The sequence below is a fragment of the Quercus lobata genome, chromosome 3 (genome assembly GCF_001633185.2).
Source record: "Quercus lobata isolate SW786 chromosome 3, ValleyOak3.0 Primary Assembly, whole genome shotgun sequence".
NCBI lineage: Eukaryota > Viridiplantae > Streptophyta > Magnoliopsida > Fagales > Fagaceae > Quercus > Quercus lobata.
The window spans coordinates 24,988,031-25,011,254 of NC_044906.1; the positions used below are offsets into that span (position 1 = coordinate 24,988,031).

General features: G+C 33.8%; 2 protein-coding genes across 2 annotated transcripts; one reads left to right on the forward strand and one right to left on the reverse strand.

Moving 5' to 3' along the window:
- Positions 1–871: 871 nt before the first annotated feature.
- Positions 872–4,679, forward strand: LOC115981910. Its single transcript, XM_031104339.1, has 6 exons — positions 872–1,042; positions 1,209–1,361; positions 2,220–2,303; positions 2,398–2,523; positions 2,755–2,835; positions 4,251–4,679. Exons 1-6 carry the CDS (start codon positions 949–951, stop codon positions 4,325–4,327), a joined length of 615 nt encoding a protein of 204 aa, XP_030960199.1. The 5' UTR covers positions 872–948; the 3' UTR covers positions 4,328–4,679.
- Positions 4,680–11,701: 7,022 nt separating this feature from the next.
- LOC115981761 (PITH domain-containing protein At3g04780) lies at positions 11,702–22,460 on the reverse strand. Its single transcript, XM_031104107.1, has 8 exons — positions 22,322–22,460; positions 21,556–21,642; positions 21,011–21,134; positions 13,578–13,626; positions 13,436–13,493; positions 13,245–13,291; positions 13,060–13,137; positions 11,702–12,082 (listed from the first exon to the last, which is right to left on the reverse strand). Exons 1-8 carry the CDS (start codon positions 22,358–22,360, stop codon positions 12,028–12,030), a joined length of 537 nt encoding a protein of 178 aa, XP_030959967.1. The 5' UTR covers positions 22,361–22,460; the 3' UTR covers positions 11,702–12,027.
- Between the last annotated feature and the right edge of the window lie 764 nt (positions 22,461–23,224).

Here is a 23,224-nt window from a genome sequence, read left to right on the forward strand (position 1 = left end):
AACTAATTGTAAAAGATAGTTAGATTTTTAAAATATGTAATCTCGTTAAACTTTTTAGTAGAAACAATATAGTTTGTAGTCAAACTTTATCCACTTGAAAGGTATGATATTTTTAGAATAAATTATTCAGCAAGATACGGCAGACTTTGTGATCAAAAAATAAGGAAGACTTGGACCGCTATCTCTTCTGCAGCTGACTAAACCTTCACGCGCGAAGTCATTTCACTACCAAACCCAAAAGGAAACTTGAAGCCCAAACTTCGCTTAACGAAAAAAAAAGAAAAAAAAGAAATAGACGTGGTCGAATGGTTCTCAATATAATATTAGTTCAAATTGCAAAAGCTTATGAAAATGTGCCAAAAAAAATCCCAAAAATTATTCAATCAAATTGGTTTTCTTTTTTTTTTTTTTTAATTTTTTATAGAGGTAACTAAATTAAACCTTTCAGCGTATACCATATGATATGACAACAAATAACATTAATATTTTAGTATTGAGGGAACAATATATTTTGGTAAGGTAATAAGAGAACTTAGAGATTACTATACGTTGCATGCATTTAGAAATCCTTGTTAATTATGCTCATCAAGTTTATGTGATTTGAAAGATAGAAATATTTCTACCAAATCCATTTAGAAAATATATTTAGTCAACTAAACAAGATAAATCAACATAGATTATTTATTGGGCAGGAATGATATAGATTGTAAAACAAGGTATAATCAATAGACTACAAACGATCCCTAACTATGAATATGACCAGTTTAGCAAAAAAAAAAACTATGAATATGACCAAAAAAGTCACCATTTCACAGAAGCTTCTACGAAGAAAACTTCAAATTCTGAGGTCTTTATATAGCCATAATGATATGGGATCACATCTCTTCAGCCCTCACCTTCTCTTTCAAAACCTCTCTCTCTCTCTCTCTCTCTCTCTTGGTGAAAGAAATGGCTTCCTCTAAGTTAGTGGCTTTTCTAGCTGTGCTTGTGGTACTGCTTCCCATGTCTGCACTAGGAGCAAATAATACTGATCCTTTCTTAGGTATTTCCACCCTCTTCTTTGTACTTTTAGCTGATTGTTTTGGGTGTCATATACACATGAACATGTTACATATAAGCGTACGCTTTGATCTTCTTACTCAAAAAGATCATAAAATAAACCCCAGAAACACTCAATAATGCTTTTTTTTTTTGGGTTTGAATTGCAGCAAGGGTGTGTGAAGAAGTGGAATGTGGAAAGGGAACTTGCGTAGCAGATCTAAGTTACCCACTTGGTTTCCAGTGTCAATGCGATCAAGGTTGGAAGCGTAATGATGATGGTTATGCGGATCTCGCATTTCTTCCCTGTGTGATACCTAATTGTAAGTTCTTTTTTCTTCATTTTTTTAAAATAAATTATTTATGATTGTATACTATAAACCTCTCCCACAAGAAATACTCTTTATTATTATTATTATTTTCTGAGTTACCTTTGCTTGATAGAGTACTATACAACTTAGGTGCATATAAGAAATTAAGAATGGCCCCACTCATTAGTTTGGATGGTACCTTCTCATGCACTGAGTGCATGAGTATGTGAGGAGTCTTAATTCTGGGGCGGATAAAGAAAAAAAGTCAACGGCATAAGAGTGAGTAATATTTGGCCAAACCCAAATTGTTGTAAGGAAAAAAAAAAAAAAACCTTAGGCCATAGAACTTACAGAGAGCGATGCTATAAAATGTAATCAAGTCTTTATAAAATTAAATGACTTATATAAATATTGTCTCTATTCTCATTTATTAGAAGAACCAAGGTGCGAATATCTCTTTTTCTATTATTATAAGTTATAATTATCGAATTATTAAAATAATAAAATTATTATGAACCATTGGTACTTTGAAACCCAGACTCAAAGGTATTTTCTCTTCTATTCCTCTTTGGATACTGATCATCCTAGTGAATCAATCTCATATACCGTGAACAAAGTTGGGGGAGAAGAACTGGTTGACTTTTCACCCACTATGAACAAGGAAATTCAACTAAAGCTGCACAAAAAACATCATTGTCCACAATAGTTTGGCACCATAAATGAACATATAGACATATGGTCCAATATTTGTATAGTTGAATATTATTAATTAGAAAAAAAATAAAAAAATCTGTGATTTTAATTAACAAAATAAGTCAAATTTTCATGCATGCATGCCTTTTAACTCTTTTAAATTTCTTGTTTGTGCAGGTACTTTGAAATACTCTGGGTGCCAGCCAACCCCTCCTCCAGTTCCAGAAAAAACGAATCCATACAACCTATCTGCCTTTGACCGTAATTACAATATAATAATTTTGATTAAATCTTAATCAATTTCTCTACCTTTGGACTAATTTATAAATATTTTCTTATTTATTTATTTTTATAGCTTGCTACTGGTCCTATTGTGGACTAGGGTCATGTACCCGGAACCAGACATATAGACATCTCTGTACATGCCAGTCGGGTTCTTATAATCTTCTCAACATATCAGTCTTCCCATGCTACAGTGAATGTAAAAACCTGAACCTCTTATTTTTTTTTTTAATTTATTCTTGAAAAACCTGAACCTGTTGTGTTAATTTGTATAAGAAGAATAAAAAAAGTTTTTAACTATCATTTTTATTCCAAAACTTAATGAGAAGTGGTGCATTTGATTATTTAATTAATATAATAATGATAATCATGCAATATATATGAAAAATAGTAAAATACTGACTGGAGCTTTGGAATTTTGTGTATTAAGGTACACTTGGATCGGATTGTGCATCGCTTGGGATTAAAGTTTCAAATAGTAGTTCTTCAGGTGGAAGTGGGACTAGTCAAGGTGAGAATATTGAACGTGCAAAGCATTTCTTCTTGATATTTTTTTTTCAGTCTCGGGTTCGGGCTCCTTTTTTTTAAGGATTTTTTTTTTTTCATTTTTTATGAACATGGTAGAAATTAACAAATCTACGTGGATAATAATTATTTTCTAGGAATTGAAGATTTCATTGGGTCTTGATTTATTATATTATTATGAAAAAAGTTTTTTTCTTTTTACCAAAAAAATAGTTTGGAAAGAAATTCTTTAAACTCTTACTAAAAAATTAACATGGTTATATATTTTGAAAATCTGCATGTTCTCTGTGTTCTTAACCTGCATATCAAATTTCGTTCAAATCAAGATGTTTATTACTATTCGATCTATAAAAATATTTTTTATACATAATTTAAGATTAAAAAATTTTGAAATTTAAATGATTGATGATATAACTTTTTTTTTTTTTTTTCCTTTTTGAGAAGATAATATAGTTTTTAATTTTTAATTTTTTTGAAATTTTACAAATATAGAGTATAATAAGAAAATATAAGAATTTGTTAAAATTTACATCTAATAAAAAGATGTAAAGGAAGTTTGAAGAGTTCCTAAATTTTGTCGAAAGAATATTCCCTAAGTTTTTGCAAGACTTGGCCGGCTTTAAAGAATTGTTCAAAGACAGATGTCACATACCGAATTGTTACATAAGATTTTTTGCTTTTCTGGGCAAGCAATTGTTACATAAGCTTAAACGTCTACACAGTTGACTTGAGTGCATCTTGTATTGTTGTGTTCAAATTAACACCTACCAATTGGTTAATTATGTTATGATGATAATATAGACAATAATGTAAAGTCAAAATTAGCCCAATCTATGTTTAATTATTATGGCTTTTGTGTGGAGTTTGTAGTATATATATTAGAACCTCATTTTTTCTTCTTTGTGTGTGAGATTGTTTCTAACTTTATACATATAATGCCAAAACAAAACCTTCCAATATAATGGTCCTTCTCACATCTTAATTTTTTATGAATGCCCACGTCTTAAAATTTAACAATATCACTTTAGGCCAAACTATTTCAAACAAGAATTATTGCTCCTAGATCATGACTAAATATATATATAATAAGCAAGATTATTTTTTTAAGTGTTCTTTCATAAGTTCTCAAAAGGAGGATAAATAGAAATTTTGAACAAAAGACTTTTACTTTATGAGATGTGTACTCTAAACAATTATGCGCTATCTCTTGATATCATAATCAAATTATGTACATGTAAAATGGAAATATTGCAGACATAATCCTAACTAATTTGATTAGGATTTATTGTTGATCCCAAAATTTTGAGATTAAAACTTTATTATTGTTGTAAAAAGAAAAATTGCATTAACTGACTAAAAAGTCACAAATCTGATGTTGATCTCCTTTCTTTTTGTTTCCAGCAAACTCATTTCTGCCAGGAAATTTCCATTGGATGACTCTATTGATGGTGTCAGTGGGTCTGGTCTTCTGGAAGTAGTAGGTTGCATAGTATTACATGAAGATCTAGCAAGCTTGTCTCTCCTATACGGCTTCTAGTTCCATCATCACATATAGTGCGAGATATTTGACATACACATATACGTATACAAATTCATTTGGAGCTTTTGTTTTTGTCTGAATCATATGGAGCATTGTTGTTTTCATTTTTCTCCTGCATTTTTATGTACAAAGCTTGTATTAATAAGTCTGAAACACAGTCATGGGTGGAGAATGGCTGCTGTATAGAAGACAGTAGAATAAAAATTAGGATTATCTGTAGTTGTTTTGTCTATTAAACACTGATGTGCATACATCATCATTTATTTATATATTTATTGGAACTTAGCTTATTCTACTTTTTTTTCTAAAATTAAGAAGAAGGAAAAAAAAAAAGAAAAGAAAAAGCCAAACGAAATGTACAAGCACTTAGGGCACGTTTGATACTTAATGATCCATAATATAATAGTTATTCCTAAAGAATAACCAATCAATTGTTATTGCAGCTATCAAGACCCAAATCCCTAGAATATGAATTTAGATGCATGACAACTTACTGAGCTTACATAACTCAATAAACATAAATATTCCAAAGATTAAATAAAACTCTCAAATAAACAATGCTCTTAATAAACCTCTTACAATATCTAAAATCCACAATTTAGAAATAATCTTCAAATGCTGAAAAATCTTAAGCGAAGTAAAAATAACAAAAAAAAAAAAAAAAAAAAAATCCTATAAGGCTTCAAGCATTATTGAAGTCGCCTAAAAACTCTCATGCTCTACCTTGCACCTTACGAAGTGATCCAAAAGTTCTGTTTTCCAACTAAACTTTAATCTGAAAATTGTAATGATGGGGTGAGCCACACATTTAGTAAGCAATTATACACAATACACAACAGAATAGAGTCAAACAAAACAGGAGTATTTTGATTTCACAAATTCACTCAATGATATCCAATATGGTTTTCCAAAACATATAATGAACCACTTAATACATAAGTAATCAAATCTTAAAATCATTCAAAAACACATACAAATAATTGATCAGAGCACAATGTCACACATATACACATATTACATATTCTCACATACAATTTTTGAGCGGATACCAACATCTAACCTCTACTGATGAGGGATCAACATTTATTCTCACATACAACCCTGTGAGGTGACTTACACATATATCTGATTAATTCTAAAAACACTTATTTTGAGTCACGTATCACAAAAGCAAAGTTTATACAAAATAGAATCATTTATTTGATATTAACAATTATTCCAAATACAGAGGCATATTGAAGATCACAATATCAAATTGAACATAAATCAAATGATGCTTGACTCTCATAGAAAATGAATAAGAACTGAGGAGTTTATATAAATATTTTATAATTCTTGAGTAAGTTTGAAAGCTCAATTTGCTAAAAGAAATGTTTTAAATACCATTTGGAAAAAGAAAAAATAAAAAGGAATATGACTTTGAAAATCACTTGGATTTTAAACAATTTATAGAACAAGAATCTTTTTAGAAAACTTACATTGAAACACAATTCTTTTCGGAAAATACTTTAGTTTAGAAATCATCTTTTAAACAAGATTTGGACATTCAAAATGTTATTTAAAATTTGAAGTTTCTCTTTAAAACACTATTTAAAAGTCGAAGTTTTTCTTTCAATGATGAAAAAATACTTTCGATAAACTTTAGAAAACGTAAATTTAAAAACATTACTTTTGAAAACCTTTGACATCTAAGAACCTAAAGGATAAAATTTGTGCATATTATGCATAATTATTTACCTCTCTTGCAATACATTTGAACACAGTTGAACACTTTAATCTTCCGTAAGTTCTAAACAAAAGAATGTTTTAATCAGTAAGCATGAAATCTAATCCTTACAAACCTTTTGTTTCCTACTGTCCTACAAAAATTAGGTAAGAAAACTACTTTCGTATGTACCATTGAATTAAGCAATTTAATATTCCTTATCAAAGTCCCACCGCAACAATATTTCCCCAAAACTAATCTGTACTACTAGAGTTCAGACAAATTTCTATAACCACAATTGATATTCTAGGCCACCCTGAAATACTCTATAAGATCCAAATATATATTTGTAGTATCCATGGAAAATCTCTACCCGTAGGACTTAGCAACCTATAGCATGTATTGACTAAAATTTTTGAAACTTGAAACAATATTATAGATTACAATAAGAGTCAAGAATTCAGCACTACTCCAAGGTTGTGTTAACTCCAGGAACTTTTGAGACTAAATCCTTTTTTATATTTATATATAAAAAATCTCTATTCATCGCACTGTTATGAGCATTCAGGGATTTCGTGAAAAAAAATCACTTAATAACATAAAAACAAGAATTTTTGAATCTATATATTGGCCTTATCCAAACAACATTACTAAAATTGTAAGACACAAAACTTCTAAAGGCTTATCACCTATTCATGCGTTCATATGGAATAATCATGCAAGCCTTTTTAATTTTTGTCTCTGACAGTGAGAAATCATATCTTGAACAATTTGTTTGCCTCTTTAATTGTATGTGTTTTAAACTCCAAGGGAAAAATACACCTCCTAGCCTTCTTGGTGATGAAACTCTAATTCATCTCTTCCTCTACCCTATATTTAATGCATCAAAAATGTGGACTTAGTGGGGTAATAGGTTGCAATTACTAACAAAAGTACTTATGGCCTATCGATTATGTGTGTATATATATATATAATAACTTCAAATAAAGATATGTGGGGGCATTACAGCAGCACTTACTATTACCTCAAGATTTGACCTTTAGAATTAAGCTAATTATGATTTATGAAAATAAAAAGATTCATGTATCAAGGAAAAAGTTACTTTTGACTAAAATTGTGTAATAAATTCTATACAAAAATCTTTACAAAATTATCTACTTTAGAAGTACAATCAAAACCATGGGCTGTGGTTACAAATCAAGGCATTAAGGGTTTATTTGGATACCACTTATTTTGCTGTAACCAAAAATTTATTGTTGAAAGTACTGTAGATAAAAGTAAAAATTAGCTGAAATAGTACAGTGGAGCCCATGAATAGTACCAAAAAATGTAGTGGGGCCTATGAATAGTACTAAAAATAAGCTGAATGATGAAATAATTTTTATTTTTCATTGGTATCCAAATGGAGGCTAAGTAGAATGGTTTGAAATTTTTAGTTCATACCCAAAACCAAAGAGAATCTTGATTTGGTTGGTCGTGATCCACTCTAAATACAATAATGTCTCCTCTTTAGAGGACTTTTTATGATTGTAGCATCTAAAATCTGAGAAATTATTAGGTCCACCAGGAGGACTACTGACGTAGTCCTCTTTGACCTCCCAACTAATAAAATGATTTTATTTATGCAAATGTGACATCACTTTGTATTTTTTATTTTTTATTTCTTGTGTTGATTAGGAAGTTCACTCACGCATTTGCATAAATGATATTATCTCATTGATTGGGAAGACCACATAAGTAGTCTTCCTAAAAGACCTAATAATTTCTCCTAAAATCTCTCCTAAAGAAAACCCAAACTTAACTTCCCTTATTTATGTTTCACTTCACTGCTAAAGAAAAAAAAATCCATTATTTTTCTTTGCTTAGTAACACACACTGCACTCACAAACTCTTCTTCATTTGTGAGCTCTACAAAAACATGCAGAGAAAATCCAAGCTTTATTGTCTCTTTTCTTGTGCTACCTCCCAAGTGAAAAATCAATTTCACTAAATTATAAACTACACTCTTAAAGTTTGGGGGTGCTTAGATTTTATACCATGAAGTTTTAAAATTTGGATTTTACCCCATGAAGTTTTATTCTATTTGCACCAATGGCCTCTTCATTCATAAATTTGGTTAAGTGTCACGTAAACTTGTCACGTGTATTTAGTTTGTCCAATAAAATGATGTCATATCATTTTTGTAGCCTAAAAAAATTTAAATAATTAAAAATGACAATGCAAAATAAAAATGACGTGACATCTTTTTTTATTGGATAAACTAAATATGCGAGGCAAGCTTATGTGGCACTTAATGAAAAATATGGATGGAATAACTACTAATGCAAATAGAATAGAACTTCAACATATAAAATTCAAATTTTGAATCTTCCCAGTGTAAAATACAAATACCCCAAATTTTAACGGTGTAATTTACAATTTAGCCAATCAATTTTTATCTCTCTTAGTTTCATACCTAATTATACCATAGGAATGACTCTTGCGCGAAAGCCATCAAATCCTATTTATAGAACTTCAATCCTTATTTCTTAGCGAATGAGTACATTACTTCTTTGACATAAAATACCAATTATTTATTTAACAAAAAAAAAAAAAAAAAAATACCTTCCTTCCACACCAACAAGAAAATCCAATTAACTTTTTAAGTTAAAATAAGAATTTGAGACAATTTTCCAATATAAAATTCCTCAATTTGAGGTTTCAATGTAAAACATAAATCATTAATTAAAAGTCATTAATTAAAATTGAAGCAACAAGTTCTGTGACTTATCCGAAATTTCGATATTCTCTTTTAGTCTTTTTTTCAACTTTTTCCCCCTTAAGGGACTGGCTTTTAAGACGAAACTTTCTTCTTCTTCTTCTTCCTTTTTTTTTTTTTTTTTTTTTTTTTTTTTTTTTTTTTGGGGGGGGGGGATAAAAAATAAAAAATAAAAAATAAAAAATAAAACCGAAAACACTAAAATCATGTTTGGTAACCTTCTCCAATCTAGAACTTCTAGAACCTCAAAAGCGACTGAGCACCCTTTGTCAAATGTAAAATGTCAAATCGTAAGTACGAATAAGTAAACAGTAATTAGATTGTTGAAAGGAACTCTTGTTACATTTACAATTTTTTCATAGACAAATAGGTCAAAATCAGATTAGGCCTAAATTTTAATCCAAAATGTTTTCTTCTGGGGCACTGATTTTAACACGAAAAGTTTTTTTGTCCACTTGGTTTATTTTAGGTGGGGGATCATGCTGAAACTTGCAAGTAAGCATGTGACTTATTTTAATGGTCTGAGCCTACTTAATTTTATTATATATATATATATATATATATATATATATATTTTTGTCATAGTCTTTCTTTTGAGGGAAGTCATCAGAATGGATGAATTGGTCAACCAGTTTGGGTATGCACATCTCTCTAAATTTTAGAGTGAAAAATTGTACCAAACCAATTAATTTGTAACCCCATGCATATAAATGAGATATGTTTAGAAATAAATATAAATAAAATTTCCCAAATTTATATATAATACATGTGATGTTTGTATATTTAAAAATATAAAATAGCTACTTATAATATAAATATAAATTTATTTAAAATAAATGAAAAAAATCATTTAAATTGTTATTCATGAAATTCTCAATTTTAATTTGTTCCACTATCCTGTTCCCTCTACTTCTTTTCAAACCAAATGAACCATAAGTCTTATTATTTACACTTTAGGGTAAATTCCACAAACCTACCCTGAGATTTGTCATAATATCCAACTAGGTCCAACACAATTTAAAACCTACCAATTTCATCCTAAAAGACCATTTTGTCCCTAATTTTTATTATCTCTTCTTTCTCTCTCCTGTCTCGTTACTCTCCCTCTCTGTCAACTCTCTTCTCTGAGTTCTCTTTCTTAGAACTCTCTCTCTAATCGATGAAACCCATGAGTTTTGGTCACCGGAAACACCACCCAGCAAAGGACTTCCCGATTCCCACCGTAGGTTTGAGTCGTTTGACGCCATCAGTGCTATTTAACGGACTCTTGTCCCTCTCAGATCGGAACCCACGCGGTGGTGATGGTACTTTAATCTGGTCACCGGCGAAACCCATAAGCTCGGTTATCGATGTCAGCAACACCACCATGCAAGGGTCTTCTCGATTCCCATCAAGTTTGATGCCATCAACAGACTCTCGCCCCTCTCTCTCTTATCAGAACCCATGTGGTGGTGGTGGTGGTGGTGATGGTGCTTCAATCTAGATCTCTCCATTGTCTTTGCAGCGGCGGCATGGATCTTGGCATGGGCTTTAGATTTCAAATTTGGGCAATGTTCTTCAGGGGATGATGACCCAATCTCGTGGTGTGGTTTTTTTTTTTTTTTTTTTTTTTTTTTTTCTCTGGTTTCTATTTTGATGTTTACAATGGGGTCTTGGGTGGTTTTGTATTGATTTTCTGTGTTGTGTTTGGTTGGGATTTTTTCTGGTTTTTGGGGATTTTTGTTGGGTTTTTCTGGAGATTTCAATGGGGTTTACAAGCGGATTAATGGGTTTTGAAAGAGTGATTTTTATGTGCTTTTTTGTAGCATTTTCAGGGGATCTTCAGTGGGATTTTGGTATTGTTCTTTTGGATTCAAAAATTTGGGTTGGGTATTTTCGGTCAGAGAGAGGTTTGAGAGTGAGAGATACGAGAGAGAATAGAGAGTTTGTATGTTTAGGGGCAAAGTTGTCTTTTTAGGACCAAATTGGTGGGTTTTAAAATGTTCTGGACCTAACTGGTATTATCACAAACCTCAGGGTAGGTTTGTGGAATTTACCCTACACTTTATTATATGGGGATTTTCCTAAAACCTCTTATAAAACGATGACTACTGATTGTGGTCACCAATTTAGTCAACTGTAAAGTCTTTTGTCATCAAATAAAAAATCTGAAATTTAATATCCACCTACACCAGTTAAGTTGTCTAGCCAAAATGACGAAGGAAGAAAAAGGCTACATCATAATTGATTTCGAGTATCTTATTGCATCTTTTGAGTGTCTACAAGCCTCTGCAAACATTACCCTCAAGTCCGGTAACTAGGACTTCAAGCATTGGATAGAGATCTTGGCTCATTCAGCTCCAGGTTTCAACGTGAAAGATGTGATATGCTTAAAGACATCTTCATTCAGTGCATCATTGCTTTGATTAACTCTCTAGGATTCTTGTATAAAAGGTTAGTTTATCTTTATCCAACTCAGAACAGTCAATATCTTCCTATTGACTGGTGTGCTGTACAGAATGCTCTGAGAATCAAATGTTACATGTGATTGTTTTGTTTCCTTACATTACTGAAGATGCACTATTTAGTTGGACAATCAAGCCAACTCTACTGAGAAGATAATAAGACCCAGCTATTAAGAAAAGGTTCTGATCAAACTTTCCAATCAAATTTTATACAAGTTCATAGTTTAAATTATTCAAGGCAACTAGGCAGTGGTTGAAATTACAGGACAAGGAATATAGAAACTACTTTTATGGAAAAATCATTAAGAATTATTCCAGATGTCAGTACAGAAAGGTAGTAGCACAGCCTGTGGCACTTAATCAAGTATTGAATGGAAGACAACACACCTAATGCAGCCACACATCTCAAGCAAGGCAGAAAATCATATCAAAATAAAAAATTTGATCCCAATTTCATGCAGTTGGCAACTTTGTTTCCAAGATAAAGTTTCAAGGCAATCCATAAACACATACCTCAACGGGATTTAAATGTAAGCCCAAGTCATTAATCCATCAAATTACCACTACCACACAGATAAAGGTATGTCAGAAAGCCATATAACTTTTCATGCATGAAGCTGTCTATGCTGTAAAACCTATAAAAAAATTTAAAAGAAAAATGAGAAGCTTGTACATGTGTCCTAGTGATCGAACACATATATCCAACCCCTTTTATATTTTTTCTTTTCGGGTCAGTGCTGATGATCCTCAATCTTCTTCAAACCCTTCATGTCTGTCGTCTCCACCCTGCATTACAAAAGAAATATTACCAAATTCATTTGATATATTTATCGCGGACACTTTGTGACATGAAAAGGAAAAATGTATCATTAACACCTGACCATGTAATAACCAATATTAAAATGGTGTCAAATTCTAAATCACATAATAGGTTAGATTCTAAGAAAACTGAGTACTAAAATGTTTGCTCTGTTTCAAATGCTGAGTTAAAGTAAGAATATGTGATAAAGAAATGTGACATTTGACAAGAAATAAAGGGAATACAAAATTGTTACATGTGTTACTGTTTATTCTGTAGAAAAGACACGGATACCTCCCAACTAAGTTGCATAGAGAAGAACTAAACTAAAATAAACTGTAGGGAATAATGGGTGAAACCCTGCTCAGAGATATCAAAAGATTAACCAGCGATAGAAAGTCAGGGAGAATGCATTCTAATCCACCAAAACATTTTATGATAGTTTATAACAGTTGCTCTATGAATCTGTCAGACATTTGGCTTGGTCTGATCAGATCATCAGTCTTTAGACAATACAAATTGCAAATTTCACTTTTGCCCATATTGCCATTATTTGTCAGTCAAATGCAATAGCACATATGTGAAGGAAACAACCCTGCCCCCCTTTTCTTTAATGGATAATTCTCTAATATGCCCTTCAATATTAATTGAAACAAACACACCCAAAAGCATACTAATACAGGCATAAACACTCCATGTAAATTAAGTATAACTAGCTCTCTTTTTTATTTTTCTTTTAATTGGGTGGTGGACCAAAAACTGACTAGATAATTAAATTATAAATTTACAACAATTTATCTTAGTATTGAACATTACTTTCTTTATTATCAAAAGGAATCTGAACATTATAATTTCCTTTAGAGAAGAGAGAGTGGTTTTAAAGCAACTGAAGAAAATGGATCTGAAGGGGAAAATAAAGAAACAAAGGAAAAGGGAAAATAAACATAGCTGGTTAAAAACTTACGTTGATCCAAAAAGGGCAATCTTTTGAACTTTTGTGATGTCAGAACCAGATTGATTGTCCTCAATAAAAATTGTCAAGCTGATCCAAATTATTAAGATGGATCAATTGTTAACTTTTACTACAAAAGCAAAATTATTAAAAATAAATTTAAAAAAGGAGCAAATCAAAACCAAGAGATAACATACCTACGAACATTTTGAAATTTGACATACTTCAGAAGCACTGGCTTCCCCTGCAAAAGTATACCAATAAAGTATAAATGGAACACCCAACTGTACATCAAGCATTCTAATATTATTTTGTCAAAGTATCTTGAACACATATTTTCATGAACGGGAAAAACCCTTGCCATAAAAGCCTAGACACCAAAACCAACCTTGATATTGTCTGGGGACAGAACAACTGTGTCACTTGGAGGGAAGTCATTGACATTGCTGCCATTATCATCATGAAGTACAATCATGAGTTATTTACATTGTTGGTCACTAAATATAACAGTAACTATCCTCAAACCATACCTGAAGCCCATGTGCTCCTTATTTGAATAAAGTTTCACTGTTTTAGGACCTGGAAAATATTGGTAATGTTAGAAAACTAAATATAACAAAAGCCAACAAGTGGGATAATGTAGAGTTCAAAGTCTATGCAGGATACATATATCTGAAGATAATGAATTCACTCAAAATTGACTAAGAAAATGCTGAGATAAATAAGGACAGCACACTGTTGGGAAAACTATGCAAGGGAATAAAAAGTGGCAGCATGACAATAACCATATCAATGGAACCTCATCAGATAAACTTTCAGCTCAGAAATAACATATTTTGATTTAAATAAGTAGTCATAGAATAACATCCTTGGCAAATGTGCAGATAAATCATTTTTGGAGGAAAAAAAAAGTAATGTGATCTTAAGGCTGAACATATGAAATATTCTGATATTCATCCCCCCAAGCAGTATTCTGTATTCAAGCCAGATTATAGAGTACCCCATTGCCCATTAATATCTAAAGGCCAAGATGTAAACCTTCTAATATCTAAATTTCCAAATAGAAACTGATCCTACTACTCCTTTTGATTTTTTTTAAGCAAAAGTAAAAAACAAAGGTTGCAAGCTGACTGGCTTCTTTTATATTTATTATTTTATTAAAAATCAAAGATTTGTTCCCAGGAAAATTTTGAGAACACAAACTATGTCATCAAATCTAGAAGAAAATTGGGATAACTGGGCCATGTGGGGTGGCTTTCATATCTCATATTGATATAAAAGTTTCTAGTTTATAAGGGGAGAGCAAATTACTTCATAAAAAGTAATAGGGTTCATCTGATTAGATGCTTCAGAGCTTGTAGATGTACAAGTTACAAAAGTAATAATACATAATACTAAAAGAAGGGCCCAGAAGAAGTTTTTTTTTTGGATAAGTAATGGAAATTTTATAGATAATAGTCGCCCAAGTATGCAAAAAGTATACAACTGGGGACCATACAATCATTCATGCAAATTACATAAATCTATCAAATCAATAATAGAACATAAAGACTGACAATGAAAAACTGACATCCAAACTAGCAAAGTTCCAAGAAAAAATAATTTGAGATGAAGCATAGTTCTCTCTGTATCTTTGAAACTCTAGTTGTTCCTCTCCCTCCACAAACACCACATCAAGATGAAGAAGAAAATTACAAGATGAAGAATTAAAAGAAAGTACATGAATATAATAACCATTACTTTTCTGTCATTACCCACACGTGAAGGGTGAAACTGTCGTTACAGTATCTAATATAAATAGCAAACCCACGCGTGAGTTTATGTTTAAGTTGACTACTGACAACTTGGCGCTGAGGGTGTCTAAATCAGATGGGGGAAAACGAGTGGTATCTTGGATGAACCCAAATACTTCTCACAAGTCCAATAAAAGCGGGCCTGTTATTTTAAAAAACGTTTCTGTGCATGACAAAGCCCATTTAGTTGACCCGAGAGGTAAGGCCCATGTGGAGGTTTCTTATCCTGTTAGTTTGGGCGTGAGTGTGCATGGCGATCAGAGGGAGAGTGTAGTAGGCGAGAGTTCAACGCTACCGATGGAGTCAACAGTGGTATCGGTGATGCCTGAGGCTCCAACGGGAGTTAAATCGCCGATGTCCAGTCTCGATCAAGCTACGGAGCTTCTCGCCTCCAACCCAATGGGTTCGCACCCTGATAGGGAAGGCGGTATCATCGCTCAAAGAACAACGGTGGAGTTGCGACACCCTGGGTATCTTGAATTTGTGGGCTCAGGGTCGAATCCGGCTCAAGGTCCTCAGTGGGAAGACTCGAATCGTTTTTCTCTGATGTCCAACTTGGATAGGGAGGGGGACCCTTAGTCTGAGGAGGAAGTGGAGGATGTTTTTACGGAGTCCCATCACGAGGTGAACGATGGTGGTGCCTCCCAAATAGGTATGATGTCATCAGGTGTTGAGCTTGTAGATGGGTTGCAAAATGGGGGGTCGAGGCTTTTGCTTCTTCCATGGGAGCAAAGTGGAGCGAAATCTAGTGTTTCTGGTAGTGGGGAGCAAGAGAGTGGTCCTCTGGAGTGTGTACCGCTATCTTGGTGGGATCCTAAGGTAGTGAAGGATAAGGTGTTGACCAGGGTTGATGAAGAGGGTGAACAATCTAAATGGGTGTCCACAATGATGAGAAGTTTTTGCAAAATGGTGGGTTTTCCTATTGTACAACATGAAGCTCAATGTGTGGCTTTATTTCGTCTACTGGAACAAGAATGTCTTGAGGTCGTAAACGAGGGGTGTGTTCAAAGACCTATTAAACTTGGTCAAAAAGGTCTTAGAGAACTTCGGGGTCTAGTATCCATAGAAAATTACGATGGGTCCTCTTCTCGTTATAGAGGTTCGTCAAACTGTTTTAGGGCTATTGGCAGTTATAAATGACTTTAAGACTCCTTTCTTGGAATGTTAAGGGTTTGAATAATCCTCGAAAGAGGGAGGTTTGTAAGAATCTCCTTAGGGAATGGAGGTGTGATATAGTTTGTCTCCAGGAAACTAAGCTTTCTTCAATAAATTCTGCTGTCTTGCGTAGCTTATCGGGTAGTCCTTTCACTAATTGGGCTGTCCTGTATGCAGTTCAAACATCTGGGGGGGTTTTGCTGCTTTGGGATAGCGGGTGGTTGAGAAAATTGATGTGTTGGTTGGTTAGTTCTCGGTTAGTGTACTTCTTAGGGGTGTTTTGGATGGTTTTGAATGAGTTTGCACTGGCATTTATGGTCCAAACACAGACCTACATAGGGCTGCTTTGTGGGAGGAGTTATGAAGGGTGCGTACTCGATGGAACAAGGCTTGGTTTTTATTTGGTGATTTCAACGTTATTAGATATCCTTGCAAGAGGCTTGGCTGTGACTCTTTCAGCCCAGCCATGTTTGCTTTTTCAGATTTCATAGAGGATAATTTCCTAGTGGATTTACCATTAGATGGGGCTTCTTTCACTTGGTTTAGGGACTCTGAACCAAAGTCTATGTCCCGTATTGACAGGACTTTGGTCTCTGCAAATTGGGAGGACCATTTTGGAAATGTGTCCCAGAGGGTGCTTTCTCATGTTATTTCTGATCATTGTCCGCTTTTGGTGGAAACTGGTGGTGTGGGTAGGGGGCGCTGTGCTTTTAAGTTTGAGAACATGTGGTTAAAGGTTGAGGGTTTTGTTGAGATGGTTCAACAGTGGTGGAACAGTTATTGCTTTACAGGTTCTCCAAGCTTTGTATTGGTTCAGAAATTAAAGGCTCTTAAAGAAGACCTGAAGAAGTGGAATAAGGAGGAATTTGGTGATTTGGCTTTTAAGAAGAAGAGTTTGCTGTCTGAATTATTGGGTTTGGATGCCAAGGAAGATATTCTGGGCCTTTCGCATGAGGAACAAGCTCTTCCTCGAAAGAGACTTTCTGGAAACAAAAGTCCTGTGCTCTGTTTGTGAAGGAAAGAGATAACAATACATGCTTCTTTCATAGATTAGCAAATTCTCATAGAAGAGCTAATCATATTAGCAGCGTTGAGGTTGATGGTGTTTTATATGAGGATGTACGTTCTCAGGTGGTCCAATTTTATTAGGAACTTTATACAGAGACAGACATCTGGCGTCCAATTGTGGATGTGTTGGATTTTGCTTGTATTGGGGAGGATGATAGGTTGTCCCTTGAGAGGGATTTCTCAAAAGCAAGGTTTTCAGAACCGGACCGGACTGGGAGGTCGGACCGTGAAAACCGGAAACCGAGATGAAAACCAGTTTTTTAAGCATAAAGAGCCGGATTTTTTGTTAATTCCGTGAACCTCTAAAATTGGGGTTGGACCGCACGAACCGGTGGCAAGAATCGTGCGGTCCAACCCCTTTGCAATTTTTTTATTATTTAATAAAAACAACTTAACACAATTTTATTCTACTTTATTAAATTATCCATCTCTTACAAGGAATAAAAAAAAAAAATTATAATTAAAATCCTTCAAAGATATTCAACTTTACTTCAAAAATTAATCATAAATTTTAATATTTTCATGGTTATTATTTTATTTTATTAACTTTCTTATTTAATTATTAAATATATGCTTGAAAATCATTAAATTTCCCTCAAATATATAGATATATTAGTCAATTTTGCTAGTTTTATAAATTTAATATCTATATTTAGGTTTTAATTAATTATTAAATTAATTATGATGTCATCACGGTTCGACCCTAGTTCGACCTCAAAAACCTTGAACCTCTCTCTTTTATGGTTCAATGAACGGTCTGGGTCTGAAAACCTTGCTCGAAAGAAGTCACCTAGGTTCTGGCAGAGATGGAGGGGGATAAAGCCCCTGGTCCGGACGAGTTCACCATGGCATTTTTTCATAAATGTTGGAGGGTTGTGGAGGCTGATGTTATGGCTGTATTCAAGCATTTTCACAAGTATTCAGTTTTTGAAAGGTCTCTAAATGCTTCTTTTCTCTCTTTAATTCCTAAGAAATCTAATGCTGTCAATATAAAGGATTTTCGGCCTACTAGCTTGGTGGGCAGTGTTTACAAGTTGCTGTCTAAGGTGTTGGCGAATAGGTTGAGAGTGGTGTTAGACAGTCTAATCTTGGAGACTCAAAATTCCTTTGTTGGTGGAAGACAAATTTTGGACTCAATGTTAATTGCGAATGAGTGCCTTGACAATAGATTGAAGTGTCATTCCCCGGGTGTAGTTTGTAAATTGGATATAGAAAAAGCCTACAATCATGTTAATTGAGATGCCTTACTTTATTTGTTGAACAGGATGGGCTTTGGGTTGAAGTGGAGGGAGTGGATTAAGGCTTGCATTTTTACTATTCGCTTCTCAGTTCTTGTGAATGGATCCTCGGTAGGCTTTTTTGGAAGTTCTCGTGGGTTGAGACAAAGTGATCCTTTGTCCCCTCTTTTTTTCCTTTTGATTATGGAAGTTTTATCTCGGATTCTGAAGAAAACTAAGGATAGTGGTCTACTTCGTGGTTTTCATGTGGGACTAATTAACTCTATCGGGGTTTGCATATCACATTTGCTGTTTGTAGACAATACTATTTTGTTCTGTGATGCTTCTAGAGACCAGTTGTTGTCCATTAGACTGGCTTTGTCTTGCTTCCAAGCTTTTACTGGTTTGAAGGTAAATGTGGGGAAGAGTGAGATTGTCCCGGTGGGTGAGGTTGGTAATATAGGTGCTTTGGTTGACATTCTTCTTTGTAGGGTGGGTAGCCTGCCTATGAAATATTTGAGAATGCCTTTGGGCACCCCGTATAAAACTGCATCCATTTGGAATCCTATTTTGGAGAAAATGGAGAAGAAGCTGTCTAGTTGGAAGCGTCTATATTTGTCTAAGGGTGGTAGACTTACACTCTTGAAGAGTACCCTCTCTAGTCTTCCTACATACTACCCATCCTTATTTACCATCCCTGTAGCTATGGCTGACAAATTGGAGCGTATTCAGAGGAATTTTTTGTGGGGGTCTTCGGAGGAGTGTTTTAAACATTCTTTGGTGGCTTGGGAGAAGGTGTGTTCACCTCTAGAGACGGGTGGTTTGGGGGTTAGGAAGTTAGTTCACTTCAACCAAGCCCTATTAGGGAAATGGTTATGGAGGTTTGGCCAAGAAGGAACTCATCTTTGGTGGAGGGTTATTGCCACCAAATATGGAGAGGGTCAAAGGGGGTGAAATACTAAAGAATGCAGAAGAGCCCATGGGTATGGTCTTTGGCGTGGTATTAATGATGGTTGGGAGAGGCTCTCCAAACATTTGGCTCTTGTGGTGGGTGATGGCTCCCGCATTCTTTTTTGGCATGATAGGTGGGTTGGGGATACCTCACTTAAAATGCTCTATCCTCAGTTATATGCGTGTTCAAATGACAAGGAAGCTTGCATTTTTGATTTGTTGGGTCATCAGGAGGATGGGAGTAATAGATTTTGGAACTTGAGATTTTACAGGAATTTTCATGAGAGGGAATTAGAAGATGCTTTCTCTTTCCTAAATTTCATTCAGTCTTGGATTCCAAGAGGCATTGGGTGTGATAGTCCCCATTGGTGTCTTAATGGGAATGGTAAGTTCGATATTCGGTCTTTTTATAATAAGATCAGGGGTACATCTCTCTCTAGCTTCCCTTGGAAGGGGATTTGGAAAGTCAAGGTTCCTAAAGGGTGGCTTTCTTCTTGTGGACCGCAGCCCATGGTCAGATACTTACCTTGGATAATTTGATGCTCCGGGGCCTCCCTTTGGCGAATAGGTGCTGTATGTGCTGCTATTCTGCGGAATCTGTGGACCATCTTCTCATTCACTGTCCTGAGCTTATTCTTTGTGGGTGCAAATGTTACAAGTTTTTGGGATTCAATGGGTCATGCCAGGTTTAGTGGAGAGTTTGGTGTTTTGTTGGAGTAATTGGTTGGGGAAATTTTTCTCGGACATATGGAATATGGTTCCTGGCTGTTTGATGTGGGTTGTTTGGATGGAAAGAAACAAGCGCTCTTTTGAGGCCATAGAGAAATCGCTTGATCAGTTACAAACTCTCAGCCAAAGTACTCTTTTTGAATGGGCTAGGAGCTAGGGTTCCTCAAACTGTTTTTCTACTCTGGAGTTTCTTACTTCCCTTAGAAGTGCCCCTTAAGTTGCTTTTCTTAATTCTGTTGTTTTTGTTTGCTGCTTTTTGTGTTCACCATCATGAACACCTTGTATTTGCTGTTTTCGTTTTTTCTTCAAGATTAATATAATTCTTATTACTTATCAAAAAAAAAAAAAAGGTAGTTTGGCCTTTCCTTTTAAATGTAATCTAACTAATACATATGTAAGCCAAAGACCATTGGCACTATTGCAATTTGACTATAAAAAATTATGAATATTCCTAGGGGATGGAGAGACGGAATTATCTATTACTCCATTGTGTGGTGGTCTATGAACTCCAGTCCTTTGATTTCTCTATGACTGGGGCACGTTGGGTAATGCCTAAAATGGTTCTAAAAGAACTAGGTGGGTGGAGGAATTTGTTTGATCAGCATAGGAGCTTAATTTGAAATATGATCCCCCTTTGATTAATGGGTAGTTTGGAGAGAAGGAATTGGAAGAGCATTTAACGATGTTAGGTTGAAATCATTGATTGAAAGAAGATTGCTTCAGAAAATCAGTGTGCTCAAATGTTTGATCACACTAACACATGTTCTGGTTTAGAGTTTATTGATTAAGCTTCTTTTAGGGGTTCTTCAGGTAGACACCCTATGTGCATAAAGCTCCCCTGAATCATTCATTGAAAGAAGATTGTTTCAGCGGGCTCGAATGTTTGATCACACTGATGCATGTTCTGTTTTAGATTTTATTGATTAAGCTTCTTTTAGGAGTTCTTTACGAAGACATCCTATGTACATAAAGCTCCACCTTTATTAGTAAGAGTGCATGTATAATAAATGTACATATGTACATATTCAAAAAAATTAAATTGATGAGTACCTTCCTCTTCAGATCCTTTAATCAGAATAGAATGCAGTTTAATAACTTGGGTGAAAGGTATATAAATCAAAAGCTGCTCATCAGCATCACTCTCCAGATTCAATCCATCATCTTCTCTGTAACCCTAATCCATAAAGAAACATACCAACTATTACTGTATTACCTTCCAACCAATGTTCAGCTACTAAGAAGAAATACAAAAGGGAAAATAAAAAAATAAGATTTCATAGACATAAATTTATAGTCACCAAGCGTAATGTAACTATGTCGCTCTCAAAAAACCCTTTTGCACTTAAACGGCCAGATGATAAAATAAACTTAATCTAATTCTTTCCCATCAAATTTATAAGCATCCATGCCAAAAGTAATAACAACTATCAGCAATATTAATTTACAAATAAACGCCTCCCGAATTGTTTACCTTTTAAACTCATAATCTTCCACACAAAGAGTAAAACATTTTACTCAATTTCAATGATGCTAAGTAAATCAAGAATACCAATGTTTAAAAGAGAAGAAAAGAGTCTTAAACTCTGAATAATTACCTGTTTAAGTGCATTGGGAACAGAGTGGCTAGTGCTTTGGTTGAGGCATTCAACCCCAGACCAGTCTATGAAGTCCACTAAATCAACCTGCCATTACAAAAAATTGCAATATCAGAATTAGCACTTTGAACCTAACCCAGATTGGTTACCTAAAAACTACAAAAATTTCAACTGGGTTTCCATGCTCAAATACCCAGCTCTTAGATTCCAAGTTTTTCAATTCAGTTTCCCACTATTTCCAAGCAACCAAACAATTAAAAGGAAAACTAAGTTCAAATACTCAGTTCCATTGTGCCCTTCAGTTTGTTGACAAAAACTATGGTTAAGGAAAAGAAAATTGCAAATCTTAATTCTTAAAGCTGGGTTTACAAACTAAAGAGACCCACTTTCTGAATCTTCAAGCTAAAAAAAGAAACTGTGATATTGGAAACTGAGCTTTCAAAGCATCCAAAACACGTTTCTCAGATACCAAACTTTTCCCAGAAACCAATCAAAAATTAAGAAAAATTGGAACTAAGATGTTATCTCTTCCATTGTCCTCTCTAATTTGGTCGCCAAAAGAAATTGGTAGAAAAAATTTATAAAAAAAAAAACTTGAAAGTGGGTTTTTAACCACAAAGAAGAAAGATTATTTCTTTATTAAAAAAACCCAGTTCACAGATTTTAAAACTGGGTTTTTCCATTGATTTTCTCAGGGTTTCTGAGCAAACAAACAAAGGAAAATTTAAAAAAAAAAATGGAAAATTTGAGAACCCAGAAAACGTACCTGGTTTCTGTGAATTGCACTGGCTGATTCCCCAGACATGGCTTCTCTGATTGTATGAGAGAAAAAGAGAGAGAGAGTCTGGAAAGAATGAGAAGGACAAAAGATTATGTATAAACGAATCCAAGAGGCAAAAAGAATATATGAATACCTTTTATGAAAAGAGAAAAATTAATATATGAAAACCTCTGAACGACATCGTTTGTTAATTTTTGGTATTTTGGCTGAGTTGGGTAATTGGGTTGTGGTTGTGTCCGGTTGGGTTGGACTCTGTGTTTTGCGGTTTTTTGCAACCCAAACCAAGACTCAGAGTAGCTGTGAAAAACAAGCCAAATTTGAGTTGAATTGCAACATCCAATTTTGCTTTAATTTCAATTTGGTCATGCAACTTTTAATTAATTCATTCAATATTATAAATTTTATTTTTATTTAATGTAGTATTTTCATCTAAAACTATGTCAAAAATTCAAGAATACTAAAACTAAGTTATTTTAAAACTCTTAATAACAATCATTTTATTGGAAGTGAATGGAAAGACTACATTAAAAATGAACGTAAGTTCTAGAATTGAAATGAATAAATTAAAAGTGACAAAACTGAATTCAATATTGAACCAAAAATAAATAAATAAATAAGTCAAACTAAACACACTAAAAAAAGCTTTCACTAAATGTTCCTACAAGTTCAAAGAAGCCCCAACCACATGGGCTTACATTAAGTGAACATTTGGGATGCACTTATAATATTATTGCGATGTTTCTTACTATTTTGCAAATCCCATGTAAATCATCTACTTAGTGATATTTTTTTCTACTATGTGTAGGTCTCACATGACATGAGCTACATATTTTATTTAATTTTTTACATTTTATAAACAAACACTAAATTCTCAAAGTTGTTGTGGGT